The sequence below is a fragment of the Bubalus bubalis genome, chromosome 14, assembly GCF_019923935.1.
Source record: "Bubalus bubalis isolate 160015118507 breed Murrah chromosome 14, NDDB_SH_1, whole genome shotgun sequence".
Lineage (NCBI taxonomy): Eukaryota > Metazoa > Chordata > Mammalia > Artiodactyla > Bovidae > Bubalus > Bubalus bubalis.
Window position 1 is genome coordinate 18,523,619 of NC_059170.1, and position 26,654 is coordinate 18,550,272.

Sequence of the window (26,654 nt, forward strand, 5' to 3'; positions counted from 1 at the left end):
CACCATCGTCATCACATCACATCCCACATTTATCATGTCATAAACAAGGACATACTATCAACATGATTTATTACTGCTGACGTTGGCCTTGATCACCTGACTCAGGGAGCACTTTACTTTCAGTAGTTCTTCCTCTGTAAAATTATTCTTTTCTTCCTCCTATACTGTACTTTTCGGAAGGGAGTCACTATGTGCCGTCCACGCCTAAGAAGCAGTGAGGGCAGCGTATCTACATAGATTATTTGGAATTCTTCTGCATGTGAGATTTGTGTCCTCTCCTCGTTTATTAATTTATTCATATGTATGCATTATATCCATTTGTACTTACAGATTTTGTTAACTGTATTTATTTTTGGCTGGGCTGGGTAGTCCTAGTGGAATTCCTCTGTGCAGGCTTTCTCTAGCTGCGGTGAGCAGCGGCTACATTCTAGTTGCATCTTTTCATATTGATTTCCTTCCCTTAGAAATATTCTAAGGGAATTCCCTGGTGGTCCAGTGGTTAGGATTTGGCACTTTCACTGCCGGGGCCACGGTCAATCCCTGGTTGGGGAACTAAGATCTCTCAAGGCACAAATGGCAGCCAAAAAAAGAGAGAAATATTCATTTAACTTTGCCACGTCTTTTCATAGTTTGCTAATTTCTTTTTATTGCCAAATAACAATTCACTGTATAGATTTGTCAGTTTGTTTATATTTATTTACCTTTCCATATCAATTTTAGCATCAGTTTGTCAATATCTACAAAATAACTTACTGGGATTTTGATCTGAATTGCACTGAATCTATACATCAAGTGGGGACAACCTGACATGTTAATGATACTGAGTCTTCCAACCCACAAACATAGAATATTTCTCCATTTATTTAAATCTTCTTTGAATTCTTTCATTATAGTTCTGTATTTTCTGCATGTAGTTTCTGAGCATATTTTGTTATATTTATACCTACGGATTTCATTTTTTGGTGCTATTGTAAATGGCACTACATTTTTTATTTCAAATTACAACTGTCTGTTGCCTTATACCCTGTGACCTTGCTATAATCATTTATCAGCTCAGGAGGTTTTATTTGTTCTTTTGTTTATTTGTCTTATTTGTTCTTTATTTTGTTATTTTTGTTTCATTTTTTAATTCTTTTGAACTGCCTATATTGACAATCATGTCACCTGCAAACAAAGAAAACTATATTTTTTCCTTCCCGATCTGTATTTATTTCATTTCCTTTTCTTAATGCGCTGTCTAGAACTTCCAAAACAACACTGAATAAAAGTAGTGAGAAGAGACACCCTTGCCTTCTTCCTGGATTATTTTAAAGCAAGTCCCAGATGTCGTACCATTTTATCTATACATATTTGGATATATCTCTTAAATATAAGGACCTTTTAAAAAAACATAACCACAATACATTACCACATCTTAAAAAGTCAATAATATCCCTTAATATCACCAAATCCAGAAAAGGATGTTTTTAGACCTTTACTCTCATTATCTCGCACCCTCAGCCCATCAGGTTACACACTGTGTTGAGAACAAGGCTCTCTGCAACTTACCAAGATCTCTCCTTGCTCCACGGTGTGGATCTTCATGTAGGCCCCCACCGCAGCCTCCTTGGGGAGATCACCATACTTGGTTTGGATCATGGGACATTTGATCAAATGAGAACACCTGGACCTGAAATTTGACAGGCTTGTTACAGAGAACTCGCTTGAAGCTCTCGATAATCAGCCCTTGCTCTACTGCATGTTAAGATCACCCCTTCCTTCTCCCAGGTGGTGAGAACACAGAAAATCAAACCCTGAGAGAGACGGACTGTCAGGAATTGTAGAGGTTTAACCAGGGAGGAGATTTGGGAGAGGAGGATTTCATCAAACTTTTTGGCCAATCCATAAAACAAGTGGCCAATCCAGGTTCAAATCTTGATTGGACTGACTCTAAAGCACTTATCTACTGACTCCCTTAGATGAGTAGACTTTTATGAAAAAGCTCAGATTCAAAAAGGCCGAGTGATACACAGACAGAAAGTCACCACCAAAAAATGTATGCAGCCCCTTCTTCTTCAGATGGGCTCCCTGAGAAAGGAAGCAGCTGACTGCCTGATGAGGCCCTGTGAGCTGGAGGCAGAGAAAGTAGACCCCAATATCAAACCCAGGACCTCTCTCGGCTGCCTTCTTTTTTAAGTCTTTTTTGAATTTGAATTCGTTACAATATTGCTTCCATTTTATATTGGTTTTCTGGCCATGAGGCATATGGGATCTTGGCTCCCCAACCAGGGATCAAACCCATACCCCCTGTATTGGAAGGCAAAGTCTTAACCACTGAACCACCAGGGAAGTCCCCCTAGGCAGCCTTCTACAGACACCCCAATCTTTGGGGGAAAGTTGTGATTGCTATCTCTGCTGACCCCCAGCATACCTGACAGTCTGCCCTGTAAGTTATACCCCCTTTCAACCAGACTCTGAACCCTCCAATCTGTCAAGGGCAAAGCTTACTTGATTTTTGAGCCAAAGGTCTTTGGGAGAGTATTTCCTGAGGTTTTAATCTTCCTACTGAAGCTGGATCCTTCTTGCTCCTGGGCTTTCTGGAGATGAAAAAGCTTCAGAAAACTAAAATCCTGTACAGGATATGACCTGATCTGGAATTCCTTAAATCTCTCCACAGGAGATAAATCTGTTAGAGAAAGTATAAGAAAACACATTAACGACTCTTTCCATACATGAGGATAAAACTGGTGGTGTTTGGAGGTGTATCATAGTCTTCTGCACGGTGAGTCTGATGCACGGGGGAATTAAGAAAAATAGGAAAGAAAAATATTGTGGTTTATGTGTATTTTCCCTCTGGGCTGGGCCCTGAGCTAGAGCTTTATAACCATTACATCCAGATGAATGTCATTAGCCTGATTTAAGAGAGAAAATGAGAAGCGGAATTTAACACCCAGGAAAGGGCCGAAGGGCTTCCAGGTAAAGAATCTGCCTGCAATGCCAGAGACTCCGGTTCAATTTCTGAGTCGGGAAGATCCCCTGGAGAATGGAGAGGCTACCCACTGCAGTATTCTTGGGCTTCGCTGGCGGCTCAGACGGTAAAGTGACTAAAGCACAAAGGGCCAAAGCTTGAATTTGAACTCAGGTGTTTCTAATTCAAAGCTCGTGTCTTTCCATTAACAGATCACATTTATCTGTTTTTTCAAACTGGGACTGGGGGTAGGGGTAGCGATAAAAGATAAAGGGATGACCAGCCATAAAACCCTGAGCATGTGCTATGCCTAGCACAGTGCCTGCACCACAACAGGCCCTCTGTGAGAATTATTAAAAAGATTTCCAAGAGAATACCACTCAGAAATGCTATGCTGAGTGAATGGAGCCAGACGCTAAAAAGTACATACTGTATAATTCCATTTACATGAAGCCCTAGGAAAGACAAATGGAACATACAGTGATAGAAGACAGATAAGTAGTTGCCCAGGGCCAGGGGTGAAGGATAGAGATGGACTGGGAAGGGGCACAAGGGAACTTTTAGGGTGCTAGAAATGTTCTATAACTTGGTTATAGAGCCAAGTTATATGTGGTGGTTACAACAGATCTAAATTTGGTAAAACTCATTGCACTACACACTTTAAATTTGTGTCTTTTATTTTATGAAAATTGAGCCTTAATTACATTAATTTAAAAAACAGATCTCCTGAGAGTCCCCTGGTGGCCTAGTAGTTAGGCTTCCACTGCCATGGTAGGGGTTCAGTCCCTGCTCAGGGGACTAAGATCTCACAAGCTGAGCAGCAAAGTCAAAAAAAAAAAAAAAGAGCTCCAGTGTTAGAATTAATTGTTAAAATTAAAATTAATGTTAGTAGAAGTAAATCCAAACTACACAAGGAGTAGTACTGGAAAAACAGAGCATTTTTTTTTTTTAACCCTAAAAACAACCTATTTAGAAGACGTTGTAGCAATATTTATCAACATTTTAAATGCATTGCCAATACACACTGGACCGATTACTTGATCCAGTAATTCTAAGAATTTATCCAATATGTTTCTGTGCACAAGTATGCAAAGATAAACACACCAGGAAATTCCCACAGTAGGGTAATAGCGAAACCTGAAAGTAACCCAAAGTATTTGTAAAATATAACTGGTTTAATCGTAGTATGTCCACATAAGAGAATAAAACTCAGCTATTAAGAACCACAGATCTAGATTTTTGCTTCCAACCAGAGTAAAGGGGACTAGATCCACTAGATCTACTCTCTCACCAGAAACTAATAAAATACTGGGCTGCTGCTACTGCTGCTAAGTCACTTCAGTCGTGTCCGACTCTGTGTGACCTCATAGACTGAAGCCCACCAGGCTCCCCAGTCCCTGGGATCCTCCAGGCAAGAACACTGGAGTGGGTTGCCATTTCCTTCTCCAATTCATGAAAGTGAAAAGTGAAAGTGAAGTCGCTCAGTCGTGTCTGACCCTCAGCGACCCCATGGACTGCACCGCACCAGGCTCCTCCGTCCATGGGATTTTCCAGGCAAGAGTACTGGAGTGGTGTGCCATTGCCTTCTCCGAAAATACTGGGCTAAATACACAGAAAAAAAATGGTTTTCAAGACATTGGGCATCAGGCCATGAAGAATCATTATCCCTGCAAGATAGAAAACAAATGGGATGAGCTCTTCTATTGCCCCAGCCGACCACCTGGAGGCTTTCTGGACAACGGTGCGGCAAAGGGAAATCCAGAAGTCCAGCCATCTCTCCAAAGTAATTTGACAGAAGCGAGAGTACCAGAGAAGACAAGGCAGCTGGAGTCCACAGAGCACAGTTCCGGAGAGGAGAGAGCTGCTCAAGAGAGAGGTCTGAAGATCTTCCAAGGGTCTCCTTCAGTCTCAGCTGAGCACTCAGCAACACACATATAATGTCAGGAAACCACAAGCAGAATACAGCCACTAAGACGGCTCTCAGTGATCCCCACCTCCTAATGGCCACACAGGTGTGTACTGTCCTCCCATTAAGTGTGGGCTGGACTTGATTCTAACAGAGAATACAGCAGGAGTGACAGGATGTCACTTTTGAGATGAGGTTTTAAAGATTGTGGCTTTCGCCCTTGGGTATACTCTGTTCTCTCTCTCTCTCTCCAGGGGAAGCAAGCTGCCATGTCAGAAAAATAGCCCTGTAGAAATACTCACAAGATGAGGGACTAAGTAAAGTTTGCAAACAGCCATTAAATGACCTTGGAAGTGGGTCCCTCTTAACTGAGTCTTCACATGAGAACACAGCCCCTGAAAGACAGCTGCAACCTCACAAGAGAACTTGAGCCGAGGCACTTGGCTAAGCTATGCTCAAAATTCTGACCTACAAGATCTGAGAAATAATAAGTATTAAGTCATTAAGTTTGGGATAATTTGTTCTGCAGTAATAGATACTGCATAGTAGTAATAGTAGTAATACCCAAGGCTGGGGAAAGAAACACCCAAAATGTTTGGAGGGATAAATCATCAGAGTTCTCAAAAGACCAGAAACAGTTCCTATTCCCAAAAGCTAGATTAGAAAGCCTCACAAGTAAAAACGGTTTTGTCTCATAAATGGGACAAAACTAGCTCTAGATTAACTGCTCTGATCTTACCTACCAAAGCCTAAGTGCTAGTTTTTAAAAGATGAAAATATTTCCAAATAACTTACCTGCATCCCAGAACAAACCTCAGAAATATTTACAGGAATTTTAAAATATGCAGCACCCAAAATTCAGTTTCTGGCATTCTGTGAAAATTTACCAAACATGCAAAGAAGTAGGAAAATATGAACCGTATAAAAAGAAAAAAGCAAAGAATTGAAACTGACTCAGAAATGATACAGATGACAGAATTAATATGTAAAAACATTAAAATAGTTGCTATCATTGTGTTCCAAAGAGGAAATTTTGTGTACATTAAGAAGAAAAATAGAAATTAGTTTTTAAAATACCCAAATCAAACTTCTAGATGTGAAAACTGCAAGGTCTGAAATGAAAAAATGTACTGGATAGGATTACTAGCAGATTAAACAATGCAGAAGAAAGACTGTTAAAGTCAAACACATAGCAATAAAAATTATTTAAAATGACAGAGGAAAAAAGACAACAGCAAAATATTATTAGGGTATCAGTAAAACAACTTCAAGCAGCCCAATATACATATGATTTGAGTCTCCAAAGTGGAAGAGAAAGATAGAAAAAAAGAGCATTTTAAAAATAATGGTTAAAGATTCCAAATCTGACGAAAAATATAAACCCAAAGATCCAAAAATTAAATGAGCCCCAAGCACAGAAACATGATGAAAATTTTTCCAAGGCACAATGTAATCAAATTGCTTAAAACTGATAAAAAGAAAAATTTTAAACTAACCAGGGCAGGGTAGTGGTGATGATTTTACCACTTACATTGAATTGCTACATTGTACACCAGGAACTAACATACTGTTATGGGTCAGTTTTACTTCAAAAATAAACAAACGAACTCGTAGAAAAAGAGATCAGATTTGTGGTTACCAAAGGTGGAGTGTAAGGGGGAGAAGGAACTGGCTGAAGGTGGTCAAAAGGTACAAACATCCAGTTATAAGATAAATGCTAAGTAACAGAGGTGCAATGCACGTGATTAATATAACTAACATCACTATATGTTATAAGAAAACTGATAAGAGTAAATCCTAAGAGTTCTTACCACAAGAAAATTTTTTTCTTCTTCTTTTATTTTGTATCTATGTGAAATGATTAATGTTCACTAAATTTATTGTGGTAATCATTTCATGATGATTTGTAAGTCAAACCATCTTTCTGTTTACCTTAAACTTACATAGTGTTACATGTCAGTTGTATTTTGATAAAACTGGAAGAAAAAATAACAGCCTCAACAAAAAAGCATATTATGTATAAAGGATATAAAAAGTTATGCAAAGAAATTATATAAAGATAGGAATGTTGGCAGACTTCTTACTGAAGACAATGTGAGCCAGAAGACAGACTTTAAGGCAAGTCTTTAAAATATTGAGCAAAAAAAAAAAAATTTGTAAATCCTGAAGTTTGTACCCAACAAACAATTTCTTTATAAAATTAATGCAAAATCATTCTTAAATATAGAAAAGCTGAAAGAAATGTTAAAGGAAGCACTTTGGGCAGAAAGAAACGGTACTATGGAAGTCTGATCTATACAAAGGTATGAAAAAAATCAGAAATGGTACCACATAAAGACAAAATAGTTTTGTTCTTAGTATTTAAATATGTTTAAAAGATAATTATTTAAAGCAAAAATAATAACCATGTGTTGTAAGGTTTTTTAACATATCTGAAGGTAGAATGCATGACTATAGCACATCTGAGGGGGAGAGACACAAGTATACTGTTGCACGGTTCTGATTCTATACGTGAAATGGCATAATATCACTTGAAGGCAGCCTGTGATAAGTTAAAGGTATACGCAACAAACTACAAAGCAACCACTGAAATAACATGACAGAGCTAATAAGCCAACAAAGAAAACGAAATGGAATCATATAAAATAATCCAAAAGAAGCCAGGGGAGAAAAAGAATGTACTTAATACCGCTGAACTGTGTGCTTAAAAATAAAGATAGTAAACTTTATGTTATGTGTATTTTACCATAGTTAAAAAAAAAAAAAAAACTGGGGAAAAAAGTGTGAGATGTAGCTTTTTCTCTGGTGGATTAGCAATGGAAAAGAGAGAAAAAGAACTGACATGAGAAGAGAACTGAAATTTACTGAGTACCTCCTAGGCACTGTGCATACAAGATTTCCCCTCATTCGGGAGCAACCTCTGTGATAACGACAGTGAACATCAACCATGTATTAACGCATCTAGGGAGTGTTCTAAGAGTGTTATATATTCATTTGCTTAATTTTATAACAAGCCTACATGGTAGAGACCAGAGTCTGCCTTACAGACTCTGAGGGCATCAGTGTGCAGGCACACAGAATCACTTGCCCAGTGTTCACAGGGAGTAAGAGAAGGACCCTGGATTCAGTTTGGCCCCTAGGCTTATGCTCTTAACCACAACACACAGGGACAGACTCCAAGACACCAGGCCCAGAGGCCTGAGTACTCACCAAAGTCACCCTGCTAATCAGCAGAACTCACACACAGCTCTGGCTAGCTCCAGGCTATCTTTTCTCCACCCCTCTCCCTGGAAGAACCTGAGGCGGAGGGGAAAGGCTGAAAGGGGCTGCAGGGGTCAGCAAAAGCCTCACCTGGAGGCCGTGTGGATCCGGTTTCCACAGGTGGTAGAAGATTGTCTATCCTGCCAGGCTTTTCTAGCTCTAGGTTTCTAAGATGCCGTGGACCAGGCACCAGGAAGCTGCAGGATCAAGCGCCCCCTGCTGGCTGCCGGATGTGGATGTCGGCTTACCCTTGAGGTGGATGTTTGGAGGTCCGTCGTCTATGAGCTGCAGGTGCTCCCAGATCCACTTATGGTAGAAGGGCGAGCTCTCAAGGTCTATCAACCTCAGGACTTCACAAATGCCCTGGACACGTAAGGGACACAAGCAGAGGGGTCAACCCCAGCTCCAAGCAGGACAGGCTTTGAAGATAAGCTCTCTTTTGTTTTACTTGCTTCTCAAGTGGTTTGAGGTCCTTTTTAAAAATGAAAATGCTATCTACTCACAATTTAAAAATTCAAATAGTTAAACGGCACGAGAACTAAAAAAAAAAAAATCACCATTAAGGATGTTATACATTTAAAATTTTGATATATATTGTCAAACAACCCTCTAGATACGTTAGATAAGTTTACTTTCCCCAATAGTGCATAACAGAACCCATTGTAATACGTCTGTATAGTACACTGACAACTTGGTTTTCACAGCCCTTTTAATCTTTCCTAATCCAAGAGATAAGAAAGATATGTCATTTTTCATATGCATTTCATATATTTATTAGACCTTAATTTTTTAAAAAAAATTTGGCCACATCACACAGCTTGTGGACTTTTAGTTCCCCAACCAGGAATTGAAGCCAGGCCCTTGTCAATGTAAGCATGGAGTCCTAACCACTAGAAAGTCAGGGAATTCCCAATCTTAATCTTTTTTAGTAGGAACTCTAAGAGACACATTAGGATTACTGTTCAAGATAGATTACTGTTGAAGAGATCAAACATTTTAATAAGCCCTTATTATATTCCAGGCATTGTGTTAGGAGCTTTATTCAACATTCATTCAACAAACATTTATCCACCAGGAACTGCAGGTACTAGAAAAATACACATGAGCAGTTTTCTCTCTGGAAAGACTCTCATGGGTGTTTAATCACATCTGAATCTGTGGAGAAAACAATTTCACCATGTGTTCCCAAATGATAAACTGTTCAAAATGAGTTGATTACGGACATTAATTATGTTTGCAATGCTAGCAGAAATCATGCTCTCCAGCTTTGCCCAGGCCCCAAGGACGCCCAGCCACCCAAGGCCGATTTCTCCCTCTAGTGGCATGAAGAGTAAACTAACGGAGTGGGGACAACTGTTCAAACAGCTGGCCAGGTGGGAAATAAAAATGAGGAAAAAGAGCAGTCCCTTTAGACGTGGCAGGTGCTCTTCAACTCCAGCCAGAAGGGCCACACCAGAATACACCCTGGTGTTGCCTGATCTTCTGAATATTCAGAAGCAGCCAGAAATCAGAATTTTCATGTATTACAGAATCTTCACGTTAACAATTAGATCAGGGCTTTTGCTTCTTTTGCCTACTCAGGCTTTTCTAGTTGTGGCTCCAGGGCTCCAGAGCGTGTGCACTCAGTAGTTGTGGTGGGATCTTAGTTCCCCAACTAGGGGTCAAACCCACGTCCCCTATAATGGAAGGCAGATTCCTAACCACTGGAGCACCAGGGAAGTCCCATAAGTTGGGTTTTAACAAAACACTGTAAGGGACTAGTCAACTCATCTGCTACTCAAGGAGCCCTCTACCTGCTGTCACTCTGTGACATCTATATTATTTTTCTCAGAATGAAATTCAAGCATCAGAAATCAGCTGTGACGCTTATTTAGAGGCAGATTTCCAGAGTTAATGAAGCAGAGTCTCTGGGATGAGGCAGGACTTTGCCTTTTTAAGAAGCATGCTAGGAGTTCTTTATGCATACCAAAATTTAAAACCTCTTCCCCTAGATCAGGGGCCCTCCAGCTTCAGTGCACATCAGAATCACTTGGAAGCAGAGGTCAGTGTTGTCAGAAGACAGAGTACTGAGCTCTCTCCTCCCAGAGTTTTGGGTTTACTAGCTCTTGCGAGGGCCTAAGAATCTGAATTTTTTAGTGAGTTCCCAGGCGATGCTGATGCTGCTGGTCCAGCAACACTTTGAGAACCACTGGATAGATGATGACTGAGTGGCGTGAGCCTGTGCTAAACTAACCTCATCCTCACAGACAGTGAAGTAAGTACACAGTCTCATTTTACAGATGAAGAAATGAAGGCTCAACCAGAGTAAGAACTTTCTGTTAGTCAGGATGTCATTATCATGCTGATTAAAGGAAGTCTTGAATTTATACCCCTCGCCACTCATCTCCCTCATCTTTCCTGGCTATATAGTATCAAAAGAGCTTAGAGTTAACTGGGGGGACACATGGCCTTCCTGGCTTTGGAGGCGATCACCCCAGAATTTTAGGAAAGAGGAAGCAGAAATCAGGGAGGAGAAGGAATAGTGAATTACTCAGGTTGGCCTTCCCAGGTGGTGCTAGTAGTTAAGAACCTGCCTGCCAATGCAGGAGATATAAGAGATGTAGGTGTGATCCCTGGGTCAGGAAGATCCCCTGGAGAAGGAAATGGCAACCCACTCCATAGTCTTGCCTGGAGAATCCCATGGACAGAGGAGCCTGGCGGGCTACAGTCCATAGGACTGCACAGAGCCGGACATGACTGAAGCAACTCAGCACACAGGTCGGCCTCAGGGCTCTCCCCTACCAGTTCCTCCTCTAGGCCCTCTCCCACCTCTCCTCACTTGACAATAGGATTCTCCAAACTTACCAAACTATTCCCCGCCCTCCACTGGCAAGGACCTCACCCTCATACTCACCCTCTTCTGGGTCAGATTCTGTGCATTCAAATCCCCCTTCAGTGTTAAGCGTGTAGAGGCCAGGAGCCAAACACTACGTTTCCCAAGGTCCCCTGTGGCTCAGGCTCTGGATGTGATTTTTTTTGTTTATTCTTGTATTTATTTATTTTGGGCTGTGCTGGGGCTTTGTTGCTGTGTGCAGACTTTCTCTAGCTGCAGTGTGCGGGCTTCTCATTGCAGTGGCTTCTCTTGTTTTGGAGCACAAGCTCTCAGGTGGGTGGGCTTCAGTGGTTGTGGCACATGGGCTTAGTCACCCTGCGGCATGTGGGATCTTCCCAGACCAGGGATCGAACCTGTGTCCCTGGCATTGGCAGACGGATTCCTAACCACTGGACCATCAGGGAAGTCCCTGGATGTGATTTAGCTTCCACCAATCCAGTGAACCCAGGCAAGGCTTGGTTATGGAACTGAGGGACATCCACTTTGTCAGTGGAGACACTGGCTGTAGAGGTGATGTCCTAAACTTGGCAGCAGCAGCAAGTATCAGGGACAGTCCAGTTCTGGATTCTGGTCTGAAGCTATGTGGGAGTCATTTTCAGTCCAGAGCCTGTTTATTCAGGTCTCCCCTCACTAGTGAATCTGTTAGCCATTTAACATCCCGCTTACAGTAAATCCCTTTCCTGCTTACACTAGCTAGACTTGACTGTTCTCTGGGACTGAACACAGAGTCACAACACAAACACACTCCTGGAGCTGCTCAAACAACTGGCTCTTGGGTAAAGGGTATACATGTCTATACATTCTACTGTTATGAAGAGTGCGTTACACACAATTTATAAACAGTAGTAAACTGTACCACACTCTTATTGGAAATTCCATATAGCCAACTGATTCTCACAGAACACTTTCGTTGATATTGGCTGAACTCATATGCCTTTGGCTGGTCTGTAGTCACAGTTCAACCATGATTTGACAAATTAAGTTACGTGCCAAACTACTCTTTTCCCCAAATAATTAATAAGTCTGACTTGTAATCCACTGGTAAATTATTTCTCACCCTCATATAAATTATATTCATTACACTGAGACCTCTTTCAGTTTTAACACTATGTATATTGACTTTCCTGGTGGCTCAGTGGTAAAGAACCCACCTGCCAATGCAGGAGATGCAGGTTTGATCCCTGGGTCAGGAAGATGCCCTGGAGAAGGAAATGGCAACCCACTCCAGTATCCTTGCCTGGATCCCATGGACAGAGGAGCCTGGTGGGCTACAGTCCAGAGGGTCGCAAAAGAGTTGGACGTGACTTTGAGACTAAATAACACTATGCATATCAGAACTTCACCTCTTCATCATGATGAATCTATGATGAGTCTTTCTTAAATCCTGGAAAAACATTTCCTTAATTTTGTTCTCTTTACAATGTAACAGCTATAGACCCAGCCCACTGTGGAATTTAATCTGCATTATAAATATTTTTTGTATAGCTTTCTTAAGACAGTCAGCAAAGTCATAAATCAAGACCTGACTTAAGAGTGTCTGCCTATTTCCCTTGCATATGTACTTCCACTATGGCTGATTTTCAGCTACCAGTAGGAAGTCACTGAACACGGAATTGAGAAGAGATGTGTACAGTGGTTTAGATTTCCACCATACGGATATGACAGGCAAAAGTAACCTCAAGCGCACAGATAATAGTAAAATGAATAACGCCCGGGAATGATACGTTTTTCAGTATTAATAGCCTTGTTTTCAATATAATATACTTAATTGTAATTAAATAAATAAATTCCTGAGAACTTAACAATCAGCTCTCACCGGCCAGGAGGAGCCAGCTCCAGCACACAACCAATCTTGACCCCTGATTTTGTCCACGGGCCCTATATTTCAAGGCTCATCCCCCACCTCACCTTCTCCAGGAAGCCCTCCTAAGAGCCTTCGGCCTTTAAAGAGTTTCCTATTCACAAAGTTTGCACTAATTGCTTGGTAACTGGCACTGACAACTTTGTCTACACACAGAATCTAGTGGAAAATATATATAAGGAGACAGAACCAGCCTTTTCCACCTTTGTACCCCTCCAGCGCCTGAACCGATGTGTCATGACCTTGGCAAAAACTTGCCAAATGTTTGTGCTGGTTTAACATGTAAACCACAGGTATATGGGAAATACTAAAAGTCCAGGGGCAGAGTTCTGGCTCTGCCACTTACTAGCTGGGTGGCCTTTCCTAAGGCATCTTACCCTCAGCTTCCTCAGCTGTAAACTTGGAATAATAAATCCTTCCTGGTAGAGCTCTGGTGAAGATTTATGGTGGAATGGTACTTGATACATGGCTATTCATCAAAGCACTGTTTGAAACAGCAAGTGTTGAGATAACCTAAATATCCATCAATTAGGGGACTGATTAGATAAATTAAAATACAACCATACAGTAAAATACTACACAATGTTAAGAGAGAAGGAGTAAGTTCTTTAGGTGCTGATATGGAACAACCTACAGAAACACTTATAAATGAAACAGCAAAGTGCAGAGAGTCTGTATACGGTGATGTGACTTATGAAATAAAGGAAAAACCACCCACATGCATTTGCCTGTGTACACAGACAACGTGTGCAGAACAGAGACACAAGAAACTGGTGCCAGGGGTGGTCTGTGAGGAGGGATTGTCTGGGGAAGAGAAGGGAAAGGGAGACATCACTCTTGTGAGTATTTTGAATTTTGAACCATGTGAAGTACTACCTATTCCAAAGTAAACCAAAACAAGATTAATGACGCTAGTAGAACTCCCAGCACAAGAGTGAAGAGCCCCTCCCCCCAAAGTGGTGGTTTTGATGATGAGGATGTTGGTGGTGATAACGAGCTACTCAGGGGTTTGAGCAGAGTCAACAGTTGACAGAAAGGTGGACTCAAGTCAATCCCAAGCCCCAGCTTCCGGGAAAAGGAGCCTTGGGGTCAGACAGACCTGGGTTCAACCCTGCCTCTGCCCCTGATCAACCGCGTGAACTTGAACAAGCCACTTAACACCGTCCCTTTCATGTCTATAAAATAGGAATGATGACAATAGCAACATCCTTTGGTTACACAGTAAACACACAATAAATTTTAAATTTTCTTTTCATTATCAACCAACAGAGAAGTTGGCAAAGGACATAAAGCAATTTGCAAAATACAAAATTTAGATAGTAAACAATAGGATTAATCTCATTAGTAATCAGAAAAACTATGTAAATTAAATTCTCAAAGAGTTAGTAACGTACCTATTAAATTATTGCAAAAGACAAAATTTACATAGTAAACAGGATTAACCTCACTAATAATCTAAAAGAAAATATATGTTAAATCCTCAAAGAGGTAGTAACTGTCACCTATTAAATTAAAAAAACCTTTGAAAGCGTGACTGGCAGAGCCTGGTGGCGCTGGCAAAGCTGTATGTTGCTGGGAGCTAGAGAAAGTGGAGCCCTCCTTCTGGAAAGCAATTTGCTCTGAGAGTCAAAAAAATGGTGATTCTAAGAAATATCACTTTTGAAAATCTATTCTGAGGGGATGAGCTCATTTTCTCTTCTTCCTGGGAAGTTTTATAATATGGTCATTATCACTTTTACAATTTTAAGATTATAATTTTTAGTGATCTGGAATCCTGAAAATTTAATTGCCAAATACATAATTTAAATATGTATCTGTAAATAAACACCTAGATGAGCTCAAGGAAAGAGAACCCAACACTTGCCTTCTTTCTAATGGAACAGCTCTGTATCTTAACGATCACAGAAACCCTCTGAGGGTGGGAGGCCAAAGTGTGTCCTTTGCTTGTTTAAACTCGGACGTGCGTATGTGCTTAGTCACTCGGTTGTGACTCTTTGCGACCCCATGGACTGAAGCCATTAGGGTCCTTTGTCCAAGGAATTTTCCAAGCAACTAGGATGTGGGCGCTCAGAAAAGGATGTGTTGGGACTTCCCTGGTGGTCTAGTGGTTGGGAACTCACCTTCCAATGCAGGGGGAGGGGCTCAATCCCTGCTCAGGGAACAAAGATCCCACATGCCTCATGGCCAAAAGACCAAAACATTAAAAAAGAAAAGAAACAATATTGTGACAAATTCAATAAAGACTTTTAAAAAATGGTCAAAAAAAAAAGGACATATTACAAACCAGGGCTCCACCCGATCACCTGGCCACAGGACGCCAGATTAGCCATGCTCTCCTTAGCTTCACCACCCCCGCCGCAGACCTCTCACCTCACAGACAAACATGATGGAGGACGATTCTATAAAGTCCTTTGAGATCAGCTGCCCGTAGGAGAACTTCTCTACCTTCCCGAGGACTACAAGCTTCCAGAGCGTCTCATCGGACCAGGAGTGAAACAGGTCCATCTTCCTGAGGGGAAAAGCCTGTGAGACTTCCTCACTGTCCGTCACGGCAGAGGCCTAGCACTTGGAGATTCCCAGAAAGGGAGTGTGTGCTCCTGCTCTGGCAAAGGCCTGAGGTGGACAACTTCGTACCCGTCCTGCTCGCTAGCCCCGCCTGCAGCGGCCTCCTGGCACTTGTTCTTTGCTCTCCTGCCCCCTTCTTTTCAAGGCCCTGCCCTCCAACTGCTCCCCTCCCTGCACCTCAGAGGCACCTGAGCTTTTGGGGCTTTGCTTCTCTTTCGATCCTCTCTCCAGAAGCTTCTTCCAGCTGAATCCCCCACTCACCTGGCTACCACTAAACTGCTCCCATTCCAAGGAATACCCAAGAGTTCCTCACTTCAGCTGTCCTCTCTCCCAGCCCAGCAGTCCAGGCCCTGCCTCTGGTTTGGGCAGCTCATTCCAACCCATCTCCCTCCTCCAGTCTACTGACTGCCGGTCCTCAGCCCTGGGCCAGGGGATGGCGGAGGTCAGGACCATCTTCTTTTGGCTTGTTGGTGCCCTAAGGTGGAAGGCCCACCCCGCGATGACCACCCCTTCTTTGACCTCAAACCTAGTATACCATAAATCATGGGGTTGCCTTCCCTCATAGGTGGCCCCACTGGGCTGCTAATAAGCATCACAGATCTTTTCTCAGCTCCAAATTATGAGCTCAGAACTCGGGTGACTCAGGCCTCAAGCTGGGGGTGGGGGCAATGAGCTCCATCGGGGCATCAAAGGGGAACAGGGTTGGCACCATGTCCAAGGAAGAGAAGGGTCCGGAGACAAGGAGGAAAGTGGGGCCACCAGAGAAGGAGCTCCTCCTGGGCCAAGACTGGGCCACACACTTCCCATGAACATGGCACTGGATTCTTACAATGACCTCGGAGAGAGGAATCCTGATTCCCACTTTCCAAGGCAGGAGACGAAAGCCCAGGGAAGTGAAGTGACCTATTGAGAGTCCTGGGGCAGATAAACCTAAGAGCTGCGATTAGAACATGGCCCTATTTTTTCTTCCACTGTATGAAAATATGAACTGCCCCTCCCTTCAGGACTAAGTCCGCCCTTGAAGGGCTGCAGCCCCTTCATGGGGGTGCCTCTCTTAGCTCCAGCCCACAGAGGCCAGAGCCCTCTGCCCATCACACTTCTCTCTGCCCCTGCATCCCTACAACCTGTATTCTTGGTGCCAGCATGGATGCTGCAATTGATTTTCACTCTTTTCCTCAAGGCGAGGAACTAAAGATAATTGGATAAGCACCTGTCTGTGCCTGGCACTGTGACAACAGAGAGAAGATGATGGTGAAGAAGGCAGAGGTCTGTCCTTGCCACCGAGCTGCTTGCTTACTGTCTGATGGCGCAAGAATTATAGTTTGGATGGGGCTTTAAGAAAACACAGGGTGTGATAGAGGCACCCACTCTATTCTGGGGTGCAGGGAGGTGGCCTTGGTGAGGGAGGCGGGGCAGTGAAGCCTGGGGACTTCTAAGTCAGACATTCTGGACACATCACCATCCTGAGCTTCGCTTCCTTCACTATGAACTGGGGAGAATGAGACACAACACCGTGGGATTTAAAGTTTACATGAGAAAAAGTGGGTGGTGCAAAGGGCTGAGCGCCCCATCTCCCAACAAGTGTGCAAAGCATGTTACCATTCCATTAAGAAAGGGATATTTGAGCTGTGGCCTGAAGGTATGAGCACCCCATCAAGTGTGCAAAGCATGTTACCATCTCATTAAGAAAGGGAAATTTGAGCTGCGGCCTGAAGATATAGTAGGAGTTTGCTAGACAGAAAAGTTGAAGTTGGGTGGGAGGTCCCAAAGAGCATTTCAGGCAGAGAGAATGGCACCCAGTGTTCCCAATCAGGCCGAGGACAAAGGTACCTAAAACACAGGAGGAAGATGCTGGCTGGTGGAGTTACCTAAAAAATTCAAACCGAAGCTGAGCATCCTTTTTAACTTCTTGGTCCAGCTTATTCGCCAGGAAATCCTCTCGGTCAACAACCAAGAACTCCGTTTCTTCCATACAGACCACGGTGGCCCTTCTCACTGTGGAGCTAAGAGAGCCCATTTCCTGTTGAATGGACAGGAGCACAGGCAAATGAGAGGCACTCTGAGCTTTCTGTCTGCAGCCTTGACCACCTCTTCCCCGCTTCCATCTCCCCCTAGAAATCTCTCCTCCCCAGAATGCGGGTTCCTTGGCCCATCCTGTGCCCCTGCTCACTCCCTGCTGCTATGGATCGACCCCCTGCTCCTCCACCACCCACTGCCATATGCTGCCTGTGGAAAAAGAGGCAACCAGGCTTGACCAAGGCAGGGAAAAGAAGCTGGAGAGGCCTCGCTGAGGGCTCACTGCATCTCTGGGGGTTACAGAGGGAACATACTCCCTAAAACATCACAGATGAAGTGGTCAGACTTGGACATTACCAGGCCCAACTCAATCGGCATTTGACAGGTGAGGGTGTGGTGACCCACAACACGGCAGGGACTCTCACAAAGTAGAAGGCAGGACTGGGCCTGGCCTGGGGGTTCCAGCAGGAGTCCTGTCACCCCCAGCCCCTCCCCAGGAGGGCAGACCCTTCCCCCGTGCTCACTCCGAAACAGCTGCCCTTTTGCAGCAACGTTGGGTGGGGCTCCAGGAAGGCACTGCTGCCGTCCTCGTCCTCCGTCACGGCCACCGTGCCCAGGTAAATAAAATAAAAGCTGTTGCCCCTCTGGCCCTTCTTGACGATCACACGCCTGCGACCAAACCTGGGGAAAGACCATGGCCGGTTGGTCCTGTAGCAACACAGAGTCTGGTCCCCTCAAGGAGGAGATCTAGATGGTCTGCTCTTTGTTCTGGAGTGTGAAGGCACAGACGGGCTTCCCAGGTGGCACTAGTGATAAAGAACCCACCTGCCAATGCAGGAGACTAAGAGACTCGGGTTCGATCCCTGGGTCAGGAAGATCCCCTGGAAGAGGACATAGCAACCCATGCCAGTATTCTTGCCTGGAGAATTCCAAGGACAGAGGAGCCTGGCGGGCTGCAGTCCATAGGGTCGCAAAGAGTTGGACATGACTGAAGCGACTGAGCACACACGCACACCTGAAAACACAGATGGGGCTAGAGGGACCTCAGAACTGCCCAGCGCCAGCTCCATCAAGCTTGACCTCTTCACTAACATGTGTCCAGTTCCCACCTCCATTAGACGGAAGCTTCAGGAGAATACAGCCTTTGTCAGTCTGCTTAGGCGTTGAAGTAAATGCTCAATGAATGGTCATTGAATAAATGAATGAACAACTGCTGGAAGCAATGAATGAGTAGCTAAATGATTAAGAGCACTGGCTTTAGAGTCAAACTAGGATCCAAATCCTGGTTCTGCCCTTAGCTGTGTGATAGTAGGTAACTCACATCCCCTCTCTGAGCCTCAGTTTCTCCTGTCTGTAAAATGGAGATGAGCATATATAGAAAGAGATGGATAAAGAGATGGATCATTTATTATGATCCCTAACAGCTCACTATGGACGGAGGTTTGTGACATTGTACAGGAGGCAGGGATCAAGACCATCCCCATGGAAAAGAAATGCAAAGAAGCAAAATGGCTGTCTGAGGAGGCCTTACAAATAGCTGTGAAAAGAAGAGAAGCAAAAGCAAAGGAGAAAAGGAAAGATATAAACATCTAAATGCAGAGTTCCAAGGAATAGCAAGAAGAGATAAGAAAGCCTTCCTTCAGCGATCAATGCAAAGAAATAGAGGAAAACAACAGAATGGGAAAGACGAGAGATCTCTTCAAGAAAATTAGAGATACCAAGGGAGCATTTCATGCAAAGATGGGCTTGATAAAGGACAGAAATGGTATGGACCTAACAGAAGCAGAAGATATTAAGAAGAGGTGGCAAGAATACACAGAAGAACTGTACAAAAAAGATCTTCACAACCCAGATAATCATGATGGTGTGATCACTCACCTAGAGCCAGATATCCTGGAATGTGAAGTCAAGTGGGCCTTAGAAAGCATCACTACGAACAAAGCTAGTGGAGGTGATGGAATTCCAGTTGAGCTATTTCAAATCCTGAAAGATGATGCTGTGAAAGTGCTCACTCAATATGCCAGCAAATTTGGAAAACTCAGCAGTGGCCACAGGACTGGAAAAGGTCAGTTTTCATTCCAATCCCAAAGAAAGGCAATGCCAAAGAATGCTCAAACTACCACACAATTGCACTCATCTCACACGCTAGTAAAGTAATGCTCAAAATTCTCCACGCCAGGCTTCAGCAATACGTGAACTGTGAACTTCCATATGTTCAAGCTGGTTTTAGAAAACGCAGAGAAACCAGAGACCAAATTGCCAACATTTGCTGGATCATCGAAAAAACAAGTGAGTTCCAGAAAAACATCTATTTCTGCTTTATTGACTATGCCAAAGCCTTTGACTGTGTGGATCACAATAAACTGTGGAAAATTCTGAAAGAGATGGGAATCCCAGACCACCTGACCTGCCTCTTGAGAAATCTGTATGCAGGTCAGGAAGCAACAGTTAGAACTGGACATGGAACAACAGACTGGTTCCAAATAGGAAAAGGAGTACGTCAAGGCTGTATATTGTCACCCTGCTTATTTAACTTATATGCAGAGTACATCATGAGAAACGCTGGGCTGGAAGAAGCACAAGCTGGAATCAAGATTGCCGGGAGAAATATCAATAACCTCAGATATGCAGATGACACCACCCTTATGGCAGAAAGTGAAGAGGAACTAAAAAGCCTCTTGATGAAGGTGAAAGAGGAGAGTGAAAAAGTTGGCTTAAAGCTCAACATTCAGAAAACGAAGATGACGGCATCTGGTCCCATCACTTTATGGGAAATAGATGGGGAAATGGTGGAAACACTGTCAGACTTTATTTTTTGGGGCTCCAAAATCCCTGCAGATGGTGATTGCAGCCATGAAATTAAAAGACGCTTACTCCTTAGAAGAAAAGTTATGACCAACCTAGATAGCATATTGAAAAGCAGAGACATTACTTTGCCAACAAAGGTCTGTCTAGTGAAGGCTATGGTTTTTCCTGTGGTCATGTATGGATGTGAGAGTTGGACTGTGAAGAAAACTGAGTGCTGAAGAATTGATGCTTTTGAACTGTGGTGTTGGAGAAGACTCTTGAGAGTCCCTTGGACTGCAAGGAGATCCAACCAGTCCATTCTGAAGGAGATCAGCCCTGGGATTTCTTTGGAAGGAATGATGCCAAAGCTGGAACTCCAGTACTTTGGCCACCTCATGTGAAGAGTTGACTCACTGGAAAAGACTCTGATGCTGGGAGGGATTGGGGGCAGGAGGAGAAGGGGACGACAGAGGATGAGATGGCTGGATGGCATCACTGACTCGATGGACATGAGTCTGAGTGAACTCCGGGAGTTGGTGATGAACAGGGAGGCCTGGCGTGCTTGGATTCATGGGGTCGCAAAGATTTGGACACGACTGAGCGACTGAACTGAACTGAACTGAATAGCTCACTACCCAACTAAGAACTTTTAGAGCAGAGGTAGCCAGGTTCAAAGCAAACTAAGAGTTCTTAAGCTCAGAGGAGGATAGTTTCTATATTTCAAATGCAAGTTCAGACCACACCTCTTTTAATATTTATTCATCCATTCAATAAGTTAGACAAATACCAGTGGTGTCTACCAGGCATAGTGATTAAGGACACAAATCTTGTTCTCAAAATTACAGTTAAGTACAGGAAGTAGATAAGATTTTAAAATGCTTTAAAATGAGAATTCCCTGGTGGTTCAGCGGTTAGGACTTTATACTTTCACTGCCTGGGTTCAGTCCATGGTCAAGGAACAAAGATCCTGCAAGCTGCAAGGCATGGCCAAAAAAAAAATTTACTTTAGGAGAGGCTAATTCAGAAGCACAGAGAAAGGGCACTTAACCCAATTTAGGAAGACCAGAGAGGGCTCTAGGATAGTGAGTGGAGTCATCCAGGGCGACAGAGAGATGGAAGAGACTCCTAGGCAGAGGGACCACCATGTCCAAAGGCAGAGAGAGCTGGAAGCCTGCACATTCAGAGAAACAGCAGTAAGCTCCAGCAGAGGGGCCAATGTACAAACCAGAGGCTTAATCAACAGAGGAAAGAGGAGACGGCCCAGATAACAGTGACTAGATTGGAGAAGGCAGACATATTCAGACGGGAAAGAAGACTCTGGGGATAAGAGAACACAGGCCAGGCTTTATTCCAGGGTAGACCCTCAGAGATCATCCAGCTCATCCAACATTTGGCAGGTGAAGAAAGATCTCTCTTGTAGCAGATATCTGTTTCCTTTTTTTTTTTTTTTTTTTTGCTGTCCAGCATCTGGTCACCGTTTTCCACCAGCTGATTTTTAGTTTTCCTTGTTTAATTTATTTTTGGCTGTGCTAGGTCTTTGTTTCAGTGCTGGACTTCCCCTTGCAGTGGCTTCTCTTTTTGTGGAGCATTGCGGAGCATTCTCATTCTTGTGTGCTTCTTTGGAGCACTGGCTCAGTTGTGGCATACGGGCTAAATTGTTCTACAGCATGTGGGATCTTCCTGGACCAGGGATCCCACACAGAACAGAGAATGTCCACTGCATTAGCAGGCAGATTCCTAACCACTCAACCACCAGGGAAGTCCAGCCCTGATTTTACTTTAGGGGAAACACCTTTTATTGACTCTCAGGCAATCAGAACATCACTGACCAATTGGTGATTCAAGTGAGGTCAATGTGGTTCAAAAAAAACTAATCCCAAGGCTCTGACTTAACTGGGAAGAGGTAACTCCTTTGTCCAATGGACTGAACTTGGACAGATGGAAGCTTGGAGCTGTGGCTGTTGTAGGGGCTGGCTACATGAAGTGGGAGTCTCAGCCAGAGACCTTCCTTTGCATTCGTATTTGCATAAGCTGCTTATGCAAATGAAGTGCCAAGAGATGGAGAGAGACAGACACAGACTGTGGGTCACTGGTGACACTAAGCCCCTGGATCCAGCTGAGTCTGAAGCTGGAGGACTATCCCAGGACTTTCAGATATATGAGCCATCAACACATTTCCCTAGGCTGGATTTTTCACTGTCACTTTCTAGTGGAAGAATCCTATTTGATCTGCTAACCCCCAGTCTCAGAAATAACAAGCAACCAGCAGAGAGCTTTAATAATCATGACTTCCTGATGTTCACAAAAAACCTGGAGATTTCATATTATTGTCTTCATTTCCCCCATGGGAACTGTAGGCTCAGAAAGGTTAAGTGGCTTGCCTAAGGTCACACCAGGGCAGATGGGACATTAAATTCCAGAGCTTCTGGGCCTGTGCTTCTTTTTCTTTCTGTGACACCATTCTGCCTGCTATCGAATCTTACAGTTAAGACAGCAGTAATACCCTCTCTTCTCCCCTGGACTGGAGCAAAGAACATGGTTCCCCCTGCCTGCAATGTCCTGTTTACAACTCCACCTGTCAAATCTACCTGCTCAAACGCTACCTCTTCTGTGAAACTCCCTTGGCCACGTCAGCTGGAAGGTTACCTCCCTTCCCTGGCTTTTATTATCTGTGAGATGGACCCTGCATTGGTAATGAAGGGTCCATTTAGTTAGTGATGGTTATGCCCTAGACTGTGACCTCTACGAAGCTTCCTTCATAGAACACAAACCTATAGTGAGCTTGTTGCTACTGCTAAGTCAATTCAGTCGTGTCCAACTCTGTGCGACTCCATAGACAGCAGCCCACCAGGCTCCCCCGTCCCTGGGATTCTCCAGGCAAGAACACTGGAGTGGGTTGCCATTTCCTTCTCCAATGCATGAAAGTGAAAAGTGAAAGTGAAGTCGCTCAGTCGTGACCAACTCTTAGCGACCCCATGGACTGCAGCTTACCAGGCTCCTCTGCCCATGGGATTTTCCAGGCAAGAGTACTGGAGTGGGGTGCCATTGCCTTAAGATTTTCAAGACAAGTCTTACCTCAAATATTCTACTAGGCTGCCCCCCTGAGGCCACTGAAATTTCCTGGAAATAATGTGGAAATACCACAAAAGCACCTCTTAGGCTTCTCTATGACAAGGGATTTACTCGGTCCTTTCTTTGTGTCATGGACCAACTGACAATCTGGTGAATGCTTCACAAAACAATGTTTTAAATGTATAAAAGAAAATATAGCAGAATTACAGTTAACAAAAATCTAAGTTTGTGATACAGCAATATATCTGCCTCTTTCTGCAAAACAAGAGCTAGCAACAGACCTAATAACTACCATCTTTTCAAAGATGTGATAAATGTAAATTGGCTTTTGAGAAATCTGCAACAGCTTAAATATGTGATAATATCTCTAAGTTCTTTTGGTTAAAAAAATTATATAGTGGTTTGTTACCTACATTCATGACTGAAGGAAATGATAAATTTAAGAGGGCAATGAAAAAAGATATAATATTTTTTCTCATCCAAGTTCACAGACCCTTCCCTAGTTGTTCCTACCTGGATGAAGTACCTCATCTGTGATCCCTTCTGGCTTTTAAGGTCTGAATTTGAGTCTCAGCTCTGCTACTTATTTAGGGGGTGAACTCAGATGAGTCATTCCCCTCACTTTGCCAACAAAGGTCCATCTAGTCAAACCTATAGTTTTCCCAGTAGTCGGGTGTGAGAGTTGGACTATAAAAAAGGCTGACCACCAATGAATTGATGCTTTCAAATTGTGGTGCTGGAGAAGACTCTTGAGAGTCCCGTGGACAACGAGGAGATCAAATAGGTCAATCCTAAAGGAAATCAACCCTGAATATTCATTGGAAGGACTGATGCTGAAGCTCCAATACTTTGGCCACCTGATTCAAAGAGTCGACTCATTGGAAAAGGCCTTGATTCGGGGAAAGATTGAGGGCAGGAGGAGAAGGGGGTGACAGAGGATGAGATGGTTGGATAGCATCACCAACTCAATGGACATAAGTTTGAGCAAACTCTGGGTGGGAGATAGTGAAGACAGAGAAGCTTGGCGTGCTTTAGTCCATGGGGTTGCAAAGAGATGGACACAACTAAGCCACTGAAAATCAACAACAACAAATTCCCCCCAACCCACCCACAGCCTTAGTTTTCTCATCTCCAGACAGAGAGAATTGGACCATATCCTTTCTGAGGTTCTAACTAGAACCTCTCCAGACTCAGTGGCTCCTTAATTCTGAGCAGATTCTCAATAAATGGCTGAGATACAGCATGCTGTAGTCATATAACAGTGAGCATGAAGGTGAAATGACAGATGGTTTCTCATAGCCGACACCCCACAGAGGGGCTGGTGGACCCAACATGGCCTTCGCAGCCGGGCCCTTCTTGCACGGCCCAGCCCCAGCCCAGGGGCCAAGGGGCAAGCCCCTCACTGACCGTTCAAAGCGCATGACCTTGGCCAGGAGCAGCTGCAGGGGCTCCGAGTAGTTCCGGTAACTGTCCAGAACCTGCAAGAGGTTGCAGAGCAACTGGATCTCGTGCTCTGCCCTCCAAGCGGGCTGCTTCTGCGTGATCTGAATGGCCCTTGGAGGGAAGTGACCCTGGGGGGAGAGAGAGCCAAAGTGATGTAGAGGACCCAGCAGTTGCCCCCAGAGGCTGGTGGGCAACTCCCCACACTCCTGCCCCCACCCTTTCCCATTCCCACACAACAGTGGCTAACACGTGATGAGGCATCTTACACACACCATCTCGCTGCATCTTGGCCCAAAGAAGTGTGATGCGATTATTATCCCCATTTGACAGATGCAGACACTCAGGCAGGACTGTGACCTAGAACTGCTACATGCCAAGGCCTGTTTCCCCAACTACTGACCAAGAACCGCTGCCATTCACTGACCCCACCAGTCTGTAATGGGGCTCCCTGGGCCCATTCGACACATTCCACTCTTGGGTCAAGGGAGACGTCCCTTGCCTCACCCTGTACCTCAGCAAGCGTCAGGAGCCTAAGGAACAAAGAGAACCTACAGAGACTCTCAGCTAACCCTCCTAAGCCAGGACTCATGGACCGAGACGCGGGCAGATCCAGGCATTCGCTCACCACTCCCACCTCCCAGGGAAACAGTGCGGTGATATTTATTTGTATGTATTTGGCTGCACTAGATCTTAGTTGTGATGTGTGGGATCTATTAGTTGCGGCACGTGGAATCTAGTTTTCCCAACCAGGAATCGAACCCAGGCCCCGTGCAACAGGAGCAAGGAGTCTTAGCCACGGGTCCACCAGGGAAGTCCCAGGAGAAAATATGAACTTCTATCACAGCCTGGGGCCCCACGTGGTCTGACTCCCTACCTGCCGACTGCCCTCCACCCGTGCCTCCTGCCGCTCTCCTTCTTTCTCTGGTCTCCGCCCGTCTTTTGCCTGTGCCAGGCTCACTCCTCTCTCTCAGGCTTTGCTTGGACTGTTTCCTCTGCCTGGAATGTTCCTCCCCTGGATTTTCACAAGAATATGGCTGCCACTTCCTCCTCTATTCTGCTCTCAGCTCATATGGTGCCACATCCTCAGAGACTCCCTTCTGGATCATCTGAGCTAAAATAGCAGGGCCCCTCCCAGCACTTTGTAAGCTCAGAATAATTTTCTTCAAAGCATTTAATACTTTCTGAAATGATCTTACTCTTTTTTGTTAAAGTAAAAGAAAGTGAAAGTCACTCAGTTATGTCCGACTCTTTGCAACCCCATGACTATATAGTTCATGGAATTCTCCAGGCCAGAATACTGGGGTGGGTAGCCTTTCCCTTTTCCAGGGGATCTTCCCAATCAGGGGATCAAACCCTGGTCTCCTGCATTGCAGGTGGATTCTTTACCAGCTGAGCCACAAGGAAAGCCCCCCCACCTTTTTTTTTTCAACCCCATGGACTAGAGCCTGCCAGGCTCCTCTGTCCATGGAATTCTCCAGGCAAGAGTACTGTAGTGGGTTGCCATGCCTTTCTCCAGGGGATCTTCCCGACTCAGGGATCGAACCTGGGTCTCCTGCATTGCAGGCAGATTCTTTACTGTTTGAGTCACCCAGGAAGCCCCCTTTTTTGTTAAGGTATATATTATGCCATTTTCCCCACCCTAAACACACACACAAATCCTGAACTCCATTGTCCGATATGGTAGCCAACAGCCACATGTGGCTATTTAAACTAAATTAAATTTAAAAATTAGTCCCGGAATTCCCTGGTGGTCCAATGGTTAAGAATTCACCTTCCAATGCAGGGGACATGGGTTCGATTCGTGGTCCAGGAAGATTCCACATGCCCTGGAGCAACTAAGCCTGTGCACTCAACTACTGAGCCCACGCCCTCGAGTCCATGCTCAGCAGCAAGAGAAGCCATTGCAGTGAGAAGCCCACGCATC

General features: G+C 44.2%; 1 protein-coding gene across 4 annotated transcripts in view; it reads right to left on the reverse strand.

Moving 5' to 3' along the window:
• CNBD2 (cyclic nucleotide binding domain containing 2) overlaps positions 1-26,654 on the reverse strand; it is a 63,825-nt gene that overhangs the window by 12,307 nt on the left and 24,864 nt on the right. For all 4 annotated transcript variants that reach the window (XM_044927695.1, XM_044927694.1, XM_006072452.3 and 1 more), the window contains 7 exons: positions 24,695-24,858; positions 17,953-18,109; positions 17,281-17,432; positions 15,218-15,356; positions 8,363-8,477; positions 2,488-2,665; positions 1,549-1,669 (listed from right to left, as the gene is read on the reverse strand). In XM_044927695.1, coding sequence (XP_044783630.1) covers positions 1,549-1,669; positions 2,488-2,665; positions 8,363-8,477; positions 15,218-15,356; positions 17,281-17,432; positions 17,953-18,109; positions 24,695-24,858 — 1,026 coding nt within the window. The remainder of the gene's footprint in view (positions 1-1,548; positions 1,670-2,487; positions 2,666-8,362; positions 8,478-15,217; positions 15,357-17,280; positions 17,433-17,952; positions 18,110-24,694; positions 24,859-26,654) is intronic.